Here is a 12,136-nt window from a genome sequence, read left to right as displayed (position 1 = left end):
TCAACAACATATTTCGATTAGTAATACATATTATAGGTATTTTATATTATTATTATTTTACAATTATTAGCAGTACGATAATTTATTTTAACAAACTGTATAAGTATAATAAGGCACGCGATCGCGATGTGTTTGCCATCGAGGAATAATTCGTTTGTATACAACTGCATGAGGCATAGCATTAACAATAATTGACAAAAACTGCCATCGGCTGTATAGAATATATTATGCATATTCAACAAAAATATTGATTTTTAAAATATATATTTAAATCTAATATAAATTGTTACAGCATAACAAAACTAAAATTAATCACAATAGGTACCTATGTTATTGTAAAAAACAAGTTAAGTACCTACCTATTCAAAATGTAAGCTCATATTAAATCCTAATTATACCACCTATTTCCTTGTAATTTGAGGCCCATATTAGACTATTTTAAAGGGCTGGACATCAAAAATAATGGTGGGTAGCTGAAGTGAATTTGTTCCAGAGTTATCAATAAATTGTAATCTGTGCCCTCCCTACATTAGAATACTTTAAAAAAAATATATGCAGGTACGTAGAAATAAACAAATTGGCACCCAGGCATCATTGGCTTCGGGTACCAACGACTAAACTACGAGCTGCTCAACCACCGATTACCTACCCAGACCCTACATGTCGACTAGATTTAAGCCGAGGCCCGAATACCAAACCGAACGTTTGCAGGATGCTGGCCGGTGAAGAGCTTTGTGCCTCTCGCTAAAAAATCAATGAAAATTGACCAATTGTACATGTTGTATTTACTTTTTCGAACCCTTAGAAGAACTAACCCTCACGATCATTATTGTCCATTCATAATCATAAGGGCAGAAACTTGTAGCTCTAAAAAATCACTACATTTGTGCACTTGTGCACATTAAACTGTATAATTTGCACTAAACATTTTTTTCTAGTGATTTATTTAGAAATTAGAATAGGTAGCTTAAAAAAAGAATATCTACCTATAACAATTAGTTACCTTCATAATTTAATTATATGTAAATACAAAAACGTTCCTGTGCTCTTGTTAGCCTATGCAAATGGGACAAAATAAAAAATAACAAAATAACACTTCAGTAATCTGTAAATTGTTACAGTATTATAGGTACTATAGAGGTAGATAGCGGATAGATACATATTAGTATATTACATACCTGGTGTAAAATAAATGAACTCTAACAATAAATTAACATAAAATGTGTTTTACTTATATGGTATTATTTAAATAGCATTATGTGACAACTCACAATAATATCTTACAATTTTAATGAAATAGGTACCTACTTATAATATAGAATATTTGCTTCAATCGTTTAATCACCTTTCTACCAACCTGGCAAATTGTCACCATATGAATACCATGATTAAAGATATGATTATTATGTACCTATATCTTTAATTATGGTCCGAACCTAACTGCAGGAACGGCAATGTCGGCAACAATATTATGGGAAGGTTGGCTAACAAAATCAACAACATATTTCGATTAGTAATACAATATATTTTTTATTATTATAATTTTACAATTATTAGCGGTTCAATAATTTATTTTAATAAACTGTATAATAAGGCACGCAATGTATTTACCATCGTGGAATAATTCGTTTGTGCATAGCTGCATAACTGCATAACGCATAACATTAACAATAATTGACAAAATCTGCCATCGGCTATATAGAATATATTATGCATATTCAACAAAAATATTAATTTTTAAAATATATATTTAAATCTAATATAAATTGTTACAGTTTAACAAAACTAAAATTAATCATATGTTATTGTAAAAAACAAGTTAAGTATACAAAATGTAAGCTCATATTAATTCCTAATTACACAAATTGTATTCTACCAGAGTAAAACACGGATAATTTTTCCCTCCATGATACCTAATCATCTAAACAAAAATTCAAATAGATTTAATGAACTTATTTCAGTCCCACTAAACTTTAGGAATTGTAGTGGTTACTTTGACATGAAACATTATAATAAACTTTTAATTAAATGTTGTATGTTACAGCTGTGATAATTAGGATGTTGGGCATACATGATATTAAAACCACTTAGCAAGATTATATACCTCTGGGCAATAATCTATTTTAGTTTTGTTATTATCTACTGCATCTATAATAGACAACTAGAACAGATTTAGTTTATAATGGAAACTTATTATGCCCAGAGGGTGTGTATATTAAACTATATGAACATTATTTACTAGACAGTTCACAAAATTGTATTATAGCTGCATTATTAAATGTATTTAAATTGTTCAGTAGATCAGTAAGAGAAAAAAATATACCTGTTCAACTCTGAAACAAAAATACAGTGTTGTAACGAGTTTGCTTATTAAAAACATAATATATTTAATAATTAATTACTAATTAGTTATTACCTAATGTTAATAAATAGTCAACTTCAAAGTCTTTATTAGTCTGCATAATACAGGAAGCTCACGCTGGAATATTATAGTAGTCCAAAAGTATTAATATTATTATGCTGTAACATTCTAACATTGAAATATCTACATTTTTTAAATAAAATATTAATATTGATTTCAACTGATTTTAGTTTATAAAAAGTAAATTATAATAAAAATCAAATGATGAACTTTCTAACAAAATAACAAATATGTGTATTATATAAAAATATAATTTGTAACTACTTGAAATACATTGGTTTTGAAATAAATACTTTTGTGTAAAATTTACTGACCTATTCTGTTTTATTAAATTTGTAACCATTTGAGATGTATCGGTTTTGAAATAAATACTTTTGTGTAAAAGTTAGTGACCTACTATGTTAAGATTTCTTCTTCCGCTATAGCTCTGAAGAATTTTGTTACTTTTTATTATCTTTTCATTTTATCCAAAATTGGAAGCACCATATCAAAAGTTGGCCTCTTGCCTGGATCCTCATTCATACATATTTTAATCAGTTTGGTGAGATGTGGAGAAATATCAGATGGAATAGACACTCTTAAACCCTCCAAAGCCACCTAAAAATATAACTGTTAGTTAAGTATATTTTATAACATAAATAAAAAATCGTAAGATACCTTCATCCCTATTTCCATTGGTGACAAGTGAGAAAATGGAACTTCACGAGTAGCTAATTCCCATAGAAGAATTGCAAAACTCCACATGTCACATGCTTCTGAATTGGTATCAATTCGCTTTTTTTGTAAAGCTGAAAACAAAAAATAATACATGTAAAAAATTTTTAAATTCACTTTTACAATAATGTCATTATACTTAGTATATTTTAAATGTCACAAAAAATTTAATTTAATTCAAATATTTACCCTCAGGAGACATCCATCCAGGGTAGTATACTCTTGCTTTTTCTTGGAATGAAAATTTAGCATCTGCCATATTTATTCTAGCTGTAAGATCCTCGTCAATCTATAGATTAACATAATAACTGCACATGAAATTTAATTAAACAAAAATATTTAAAAATTAAATATACCATGATATGATGACTATTCAGATGAAATTGTGGTATAATCCTTTCCAGACTATGCAAAAACGCCATGGCCCTAGAAACATCTACTGCAAGTCTAAGTGCTAAGGCTGTGTCCACTGTAACTCTGGCTCCTTCGTGCAATAAAGTATGAAGCGAGCCCCAAGGCATATACTGACTAATAACCACCAAATTGGGAGGGGAGTTACAACATCCTATCACTGGCAACACATTTGGGTGTGAGAATATTCTACAATAAAACAGATAATTAAGTTATTAAAACTGCGTGAAAGTAAACAATCAATTCAATAATTGTCACCTTAGTTTTGGGAATTCTTCATTAAAATCCCTCGAAATTCGAGGGGTACATTGTCGAACAGCCAACACTTTAGCGACAATGTCATTCTTCTGCCAATGACCACGCCATGTTTCTCCACTGGGGGAAGTAGCCATTTTTGTGTGCAAGTAAAGATCACTCAAGTTTATTCCTTTATGGCGTGATAATGTAGCATCTCCTAAACAATTAATAAAATAATTGGGTATACATTTACAAAGATAACATAAAATAAATGAAACTTTAAACACTTCAAAAGTACCAGATGATCACCAAATAACTTTTATAATAAAGCTCTATATCATATTATAAAATTATAATATAGGTACACTTAATACAACACATAACTTATTTTAAATTTATGACAGTATAAAAATATTTTATACTTAACAATTGATATAATAAATTAACTTACTGCTTCTTGTTTTCAAACCTAACCAACTTTGATCTTTGAAATTGATTTTAGTAAGATCTTGTCCAGATTGCAAAGCTAAATCTGTAATAATTTTTATAATTTATATCATTATCGGTAAAGAAAGTTAGAAACAGAAAAAAAAACTTTTCCACCAAGTAAGCAATACCTTTTAAATGTTTTAAAATTGGTCCTTTTCCCTTGTCTAGCGGAGTATCTCCATCTTTGTTGGCCAAAGCAGCCAATGCACCGTTTTCAATGAGTTCTTCAGCTATTGCTTCATAGCCCCAGAAGCAAGCGTAGTGTAACGGAGTGTTACCGTGTTCGTTTGTGAAATTAATGTCTGCTCGGTTTTTCAACAACTACAACACAAGGAAAGGCGATGTTAGCTATAGTGCATTATATTAAAATCAAACAGAGAAAAGTGGAGAGGTAACAAAAATGACACACACCAGATGAACGATTTCATGGTGACCGTGCGCCGCGGCCAAGTGCAGAGGCGTGTCATCGCCTCGATTCGTGGAATTTATGCGTGCACCTCTTTGCACCAGCATCTCAACAATTTTCAGATGGCCCTCTTTGGCAGCCCAGTGCAACGGGCTGAATCCGTGATCATCTCTGGAAACGTAAAGGGAAGGGTGAAAACATCTGGTGACCAAAAACATTCCACCCACCTTACCACGGCGGCATGTACAAAATTTAACTCACCCGTGGTTCATGTCATGTTCGGTGTCATCGAGCCAAACCCGCACTTGCATGGCGATGCCTTCCCGACACCACTGAAATATGTCTTCCATCGCGTATGTCAACGAAAACTGGACACGCAGACGGGAATCGCAACAGGAAATTGGCCTAGTTCGGTGCGAATAGCCAGGCGGATGCTGGAAATCCTACGCACTATGACTGTAATACTGTATTGCTTATTTACTGCTGCGACTACGCGGACAAACACTCCAAATTTGGCAATACCAAAATAAACAGTGTTATCTCGGCCAATAGCAGCTGTTTAGCGAAGACACTGATAACGCGATAACGGTTCAATAGATTATGAAAAAATTAATAAATAATAATATTATTATGACGTATTTATTTGCTGCTGACTGCAGCTGAGCTGTCGGTAGTGATAGCTGAATGCTGATAGTGATAAAGCAGCCAGTAGCCCGCCTAGATCGGCTCTCCGTCCGTCATTCCGTCGCCAATATCTCATAAATTCTTTATAGGTACCTATAAATAGTGCGATTGTGCGAGTAATACAAGTTAGTAGTTAACAACATTGCAACATTTGCAACTGTCTAGTGTGATTACGTCTATAGACGGTTCGCCGCTCATGTACGTTCAAAGTTTAGATTTATTATATCGCTTCTATATTGTAATTTGTAGTAATATATAATAACCATGTCACGGATCACGAATTTTAAATAGTTTTGAATTTTGATAATGATTCCTCTAGGTTATGATTATCTCGTTTGAGCTACAGTTTTTAATTTATATTTAAATTTAATAACCATATCTCCCCGTCCATCGTCTCTTACACACGTCGACCACTCGACTTTGACCGTTCTTTTTTTGCCGATCAGTTGACTACAACTTACTTACTCCTCCCCTCCCCGCAGAAAAATAGGTGCTTACCTATAATTTGAACGTTTTTATTGTTGGTTGTGACTAAAGAATTGTTGTGGAAAAGTTGCCGATGTTCTTGAAGTGTTATAACATGATTCGTGCTAAAACTTATCAAAAAATGTAATGTTTTTCTTTTAAAACGTACCTACTATCGGTAACGTAGTAAAATGTGTTCACAATTCATATCATAATATTGTATAGTTACCTACATAACGTCTCATGGTGGATTTACCTTTAATTTATATTCTATTCGTTTTAAATTGTATGCCCACGTACAATGTACTTTAGATCAATGTCATTAGGTATTGGGATTAATTAACCACCACAATTAACTGAAATTATAAATGTATCAATTCTGATTGGCTGTTATAAGCTTCAATACTTACAACTAGCTATTGTTGTTATGTCTGTACATAATTAAATAAATAATAATCTAATTATATACTATAAGAAAAACAAATGTCAATCCTTCTATAACAATAATTTTGTGTAATGATAGTTGATTAATATTTTAAGTATTGTGAAAGGTAATTAGTTGTATTTAAGTACTATGATTTGACAGGATTTGTGTGCGCATATGTTGGTTTTTACATGATACATAGGTCTATATTGTTTATAACAATTCATTAAGACTTAAAAGTTACCTTAAATAAATTGGAATAGGTATGCTCTATAAACTAAGCATCCCTTGTAGTTCATTAGAAAATTAAAAAACAAGAAAAAAAGTACATTCAAAACTGTTTCTATAGTTTGTCCTACTATTCATTATTAATTTTTATTTTGTAAATTTACCCATGTATTTTTTAAGTAACCTTTAGCATTTCCCAAAATAAAGATAACTATGCTACTTTATAAGTTCTAACTGTTGTAATTAATCAATATTTTGACTATAACAATAATTGTAAACAGATAGCAATTAAACTGTTTCCAAAAGTGGGTTTTTGTGCAAAAATAATTAAAAACTGAACAATAATAATACTAAAGATATTAGATATCATTCTATATTAACTTTATCTAAGTTGTTAATGATTATTTAATAAATTAATTGAACTCAACTAATACAATCAGCCTACAAACTTAATTTTCATGTTACATAATTATATTGTTGTAAAGCATGGTGTTATTACTGTTGACAATGTAGTTGTTTCTAAAGTAGATACCTTGGTGGCTTGGTAGTTTGTTTTTAACAATATATTAACTAGTGTTTTTTGTTTTAGTGTACAAGAACAATTTTTCACTTTCATCAACATGGCCAACATTAAAAGTGATTCTGAAGAAATGAATGTTTCAAAGCCAACCATATCAGTTGCTTTAACTATGGTTTCTATTCCATTGTCAATGATCTTATGGATTAGCAATATTTTGTTCCGAAAATTTTATGGCGATAATGTAAATGAACTAGATGGTAAATTCATTAACTAATAAGCATAACAATTTAACAATTTTAACCAAAGTTCTATAGTTAAGTATTTTATTGAAATTTTGGGTAATATTTCATATCATGTCTTTTTAAGTAAATATTTGAACATGACTAGATGCTAGAATACTAGTCACTTTATTTAATCATAATATTAACCTTTTCACTGCTACTCTTTACTATACTCTGCAACCTAGTAGACTACATATAATTATTTTTTATTTTAATTTTGAAAGCTATGTGATCTATTTATTTAAGCTTAAAATAATGAGGGCCTGGGTTTCATACAATTGCATATTTACCAGCAAATGATAATATTATAAAACACATGAGCGTAGTAGTATGTCAACAGCAGTGAAAGGGTCAGAACTTTTTTATTATTATATTTATTCTTATTAAAAGTATTTATATTTATATTTATATTCTATTTATAATAAGAAAGATACTGAATGAGCATGCCAGCGTTGGTGGAAGAAACATCTGACTGCCACCAACAAAAACCGGTCTCTGTCTGATACCTTTCTATTCTGAATAGAGTATAAAACATAAATTAACTCAATTATATTTTATTAATTAGATATTTTTACAATTTTTAGAAGGACTTCCACCTCTGCGGTGGTTTATATCCACTTTCATTCCACTATTTATTGCTGTGTGGGGATACACCAAACGTAGTTTAAACCTAAGTGGAGCACTATTAGGTTAGTATTATTGTCAAGTACTCTATAGTCTATAATATAGTCTCAACTAATTATTCTCAACTTGGGGGGTTGCTAATATAATTTTTATGGTAAACTATACTTAAAATAACTTGGAAGTGTTTTGTATAGTTATCGTAACCAAAGAGTCAACAAAAATCTTGATGACATTATAGGGGGCAGTGGCCTTAAACTGATTGAGAATTGCTGATCTAAACTCTTAAGCCATAAATATAGAGCCAACATGATTTTTATTTTGGTATTATTCAGGTGTTGTTGTTGGTTTTGTATTGACATTGAGCAGCTATGGATTTCTGGCTTGTTTGCTAACATTTTTTGTTACATCTTCCAGAGCGACAAAATTTCGTAGCAAAACTAAAAAACAATTGGAACCTGACTTTAAAGAAGGTGAGGTATTTCAAAAATGTTTTTGTGATTTATAAATTGTATATAATATAATATTCTGTTATTTATAAATAAACGTAGGTGGTCAAAGAAACTGGATACAGGTGTTGTGTAATGGAGGCATGGCTACTCAACTTGCGCTCTTGTACATTTTAGATGTTGGATGTGGTGAACTACCTGTTGATTTCAAACGCTATTATCGGCCTTCTTGGTTATCCATTGGTATTCTCGGTAAAACTTGATTTTTCTAAAGCTATTAGCTCACTTATCAAAAATATAAATCAAATTTCTATATGTTGTTTAGGTGCTTTTTCCAGTTGTAATGGTGATACTTGGGCCTCAGAATTAGCAACAGTCTTGGACACAGGCTTACCCATATTGATAACAACTGGTAAACCAGTTCCCAAAGGTAATTCTTTAGAGCTAGTAATTTTGTTGTGCTTCATAATATATATTACTTGTATTATCTAAATATCTAATACTGATAAGTATTTGAACAAATTGAAGTATTATTAATTGTAGAATTTATGGCCTAGGTACAAATGGTGGTGTGTCAGTCATTGGATTGGTTGTCAGTCTATTGGGTGGTGTGGCAGTCGGATTAGCAAATTATGCAATGCTTATCTATACAATCGATGCAGACATGTTGGCCAGAAGTCCTGCACAGTGGCCTATAATAGTAGCTGGAGGTTTTGCTGGGCTAGTTGGCAGCGTTGTTGATTCAGTATTAGGTGCCACCTTACAATACAGTGGTAATTATATTTTTTTTCTCTAATAATTAATGATTTTTGAATAAATATCCTGTAGATTCAAAGAAGCATATTTCACTGAAATAGTTATCCACACATCAATATTATATAATTGCATTGATATATTTCTGAGTATTTTCTTACTCGTTGTATTATCACTTTTTATTTTTTAAATCTTTAGTTATGATAAAAGTTGTTTTAATTTGGTAATTTATTTAAAGTTATCTTCGTTTAACAAATGTCATGTATTAACTATGTAATATTTTTATTAACAAAAAATATCTAGTACAAGAAAAAATATTAATATTAGGTTACCGAATACCTTAATTTTGTGTATTTTATTCGCTGGGTCTGGACATCTGTCCATAGATACATGGATAGTAAAATATAGAACAGCCGACCATTGTCAACAACTTATATAAGCAAATAGACAGAAAACAACCAAATATTATTTGAGCATAAGGTTGTATTATTATATATTTAATTTAATTATATCAATTTGTAACTAAATAATTATTAATTAAAACGTTTAAAAAAAAACTATTCATCCTTGTATTGCATTTTCAAAAAAATAATTTTAAACATACAATATCTTAATATATTATCTTTATATTATTATAATAAATCGTAATTGTTGTGAAAAATGTAAGGTACTAAATAAGATACAATTACAGTGTCACCATATTACACATAACCGTGCGGTCTGTGTGCTGAATAATAATTAAATATTTATTATATATTAATATATATAGGTAGTTACAAGTTGATATTACAAAATCAACTATATAATAAACTATAAGACTTGTGGTGTTAACACTATTTACCTTATAGTTGTCCGTAGAATTTGGAATTATGGCTTTAGTGGTCTGTGAGGTTAAAAAATTGGCAACTGCTGCCCTAGGATTTAGGAGGCCAAGTGCCAAGCAACGATGAATTATTTTGAATGACTGAACAGCTGTATAATTGTACCCTAAATAATTAAAAACTGCCATTAAAGCCTAGATACTCTAATATTAATACATATTAAACTGTAAAATATTTTGTTTACAAATATATTATTGTTGCCTATTAATCATTAATGACTTGTTTGTGTACAATTTTATTCAGGTTTTAATCGAAAAACAGGAGCAATAGTGGAACACCCTGGAAAAGACATTGTACACATATCTGGGAGAAGAATATTGGATAATCACAGTGTCAACCTGATATCGAGTGTGATCATGGGAATTGTAACCCCAAAAATTGCGTACCTAGTTTGGCCATAAACATAAAAAAAAATATGGTCACTTGAGACTTTTATTTAATGTGACTATTTATTCCATTCTAATAGCTAGGTCTAAACTTTTGTTGTATTTTGTTTTATTTTTGTTAGAGTTGGAGCTAGACTGACTGAAATATTTTGTTGTAAATATTATGTCGCAATTTTTATATACATATACTTTTTATATATACTTCAATTTTTTTTTTAAAGTATTTTTCTTTTTATCCGTAAAATGTATATTTTGTTTGTTTGATTGTTAAATTATTGTATAATTATTTTTATCATTTATTTAATTTGAATTAATGCAATACATGGTTAAGGTTAACACATACATATCAATCCCTCAAATAAGTTGTTACTTAATTATTACAAAATTTTAAAATAAACTCGTATAATATAAATTGTATTTGTTTCCACCATTTTTTTTATGGACTTACCTTATTGTGCAGCTGATGTTTACTTGAAAATACCTTGAAAAAAAAATTAAAAATAGCCAAGTACATTGTTGGCTGTTGCTAAATAAAATGAACTCTGCACATTCACACAAATTATTTTAGGTGCTATAGCAATGAACAGCTTTTCGTAAGTTTTTTTCTATATTTCAAAGTAGATTATAAACCAACCTGTTATTAGCTGTTGTAAAAATATTGAATTATTTTTGCCAATCATAATAGCAGTTCTAACATAAAAATAATAGTACAATGTTGAGATTTGTTGGTAAAACCACAATAATTAACATTTCTCTTGTTATTATGTCAATGCATAATAATTTTAGTTCCACAATCAAAAAAACATCGTTTTAAATTTTTATCAGAGATTAAAGTGGGGTGGTAGAAGGTGGAATACACTAGACGCTCATCTAAATTCTTAATGTTAATACAATTTTACATCAATATTCAGTGAGATAAAAATAAAGGTTGGCATCATTTTAGAATCATGAGTTAATACATAATAGTTGTAATTTCACAAAAAAAACACAAGGTTGTCCAAATTTTTGAATTGCTATACCGTGATACTTTTCAAAAAGAAAACTCTTATAAATACTATCACTTTTAGAAATAAATAATGATGAGCATTTGTAGTCAAGAGAATGACAAACCTACAAAGTTCATGATGTAACTAGCAAGTTATACGAGGAAAAGATTATATGGGAGGTAATGATACCACAAACTAAGATAGATCCCATTGTTGCAATCTCTTCATGAACCGACTAAATAAACTCATTATTATTATATCAGTTTGCGACACACACAAATCAAATATCAATACAATATGATGATTATTATATTGTACCGTATGAGTATATTATTGAATGCGGCTCTGCCAGTGATTCAGATGGTAGAGTGCTTAGTAATTAAATTAAGATTATTTCCAACAGTAAAACGATAGTTTATAGACAAGTTAATTTAATGTATTTGTACAAGTTGTGTGTGGTGGGTGGAGGTGCTCATGACCAATCTACTGTGGTACATCTGAAAATGCTGTTGTGTTGTTGGAAATGGGATCGTAAGTCGATCAAAGATCCCAGTATTGATGAGAAACAGTGTTATACATTTTTTGTTGTGTTGGATAGATTGATAAGTCATTTATATGATATTATATTAGTATATTATTATAATAAATTGATTCCAAATTATTTTACAGTTGTTTCTTTTTATAATAAGCTGGGACACCATTCGGCATTCATTAATCACGTTAGTATAGACAGTACAACTTCTATGAATCCGTGGTCCCGTAACATTATGAAATTGTAA

General features: G+C 30.0%; 2 protein-coding genes across 3 annotated transcripts; one reads left to right on the top strand and one right to left on the bottom strand.

The window, feature by feature from the left end:
• Positions 1-2,669: 2,669 nt before the first annotated feature.
• Positions 2,670-5,207, bottom strand: LOC111041346 (integrin-linked protein kinase). The gene is made up of 9 exons (XM_022325587.1): positions 4,941-5,207; positions 4,685-4,850; positions 4,402-4,594; positions 4,236-4,316; positions 3,806-4,001; positions 3,493-3,736; positions 3,326-3,425; positions 3,080-3,210; positions 2,670-3,019 (listed from the first exon to the last, which is right to left on the bottom strand). The coding sequence occupies exons 1-9, from the start codon at positions 5,027-5,029 to the stop codon at positions 2,873-2,875; spliced, it is 1,347 nt and encodes a 448-aa protein (XP_022181279.1). The 5' UTR covers positions 5,030-5,207; the 3' UTR covers positions 2,670-2,872.
• A 163-nt stretch (positions 5,208-5,370) lies between these two features.
• Positions 5,371-10,781, top strand: LOC111041347 (transmembrane protein 19). Of its 2 annotated transcripts, none has more exons than XM_022325590.1 (8): positions 5,371-5,561; positions 7,070-7,257; positions 7,866-7,970; positions 8,238-8,375; positions 8,454-8,603; positions 8,677-8,781; positions 8,909-9,124; positions 10,229-10,781. In XM_022325590.1, the coding sequence occupies exons 2-8, from the start codon at positions 7,101-7,103 to the stop codon at positions 10,384-10,386; spliced, it is 1,029 nt and encodes a 342-aa protein (XP_022181282.1). In that variant the 5' UTR covers positions 5,371-5,561; positions 7,070-7,100; the 3' UTR covers positions 10,387-10,781. The 2 variants fall into 2 exon arrangements, with proteins under 2 accessions (XP_022181282.1, XP_022181281.1); XM_022325589.1 differs by lacking the exon at positions 5,371-5,561 and adding an exon at positions 5,869-5,972.
• Positions 10,782-12,136: the final 1,355 nt, after the last annotated feature.

The sequence above is a fragment of the Myzus persicae genome, unplaced genomic scaffold (genome assembly GCF_001856785.1).
Source record: "Myzus persicae strain clone G006 unplaced genomic scaffold, MPER_G0061.0, whole genome shotgun sequence".
Lineage (NCBI taxonomy): Eukaryota > Metazoa > Arthropoda > Insecta > Hemiptera > Aphididae > Myzus > Myzus persicae.
Note: the sequence above shows the minus strand (reverse complement) of the source record. Positions and strands in the feature narration are given on the sequence as shown.

Coding starts and splice junctions, on each gene's coding strand:
- LOC111041347 (XM_022325589.1), top strand. CDS start 5,923: ATGTTCTTGAAGTGTTATAACATGATTCGTGCTAAAACTTATCAAAAA. Junction 5,973..7,069: donor GCTAAAACTTATCAAAAAAT/GTAATGTTTTTC, acceptor TTTTTGTTTTAG/TGTACAAGAACAATTTTTCA. Junction 8,782..8,908: donor TGGTAAACCAGTTCCCAAAG/GTAATTCTTTAG, acceptor TTTATGGCCTAG/GTACAAATGGTGGTGTGTCA.
- LOC111041346 (XM_022325587.1), bottom strand. CDS start 5,029: ATGGAAGACATATTTCAGTGGTGTCGGGAAGGCATCGCCATGCAAGTG. Junction 4,851..4,940: donor GAACATGACATGAACCACGG/GTGAGTTAAATT, acceptor TTACGTTTCCAG/AGATGATCACGGATTCAGCC. Junction 4,002..4,235: donor AGGTTTGAAAACAAGAAGCA/GTAAGTTAATTT, acceptor TTAATTGTTTAG/GAGATGCTACATTATCACGC.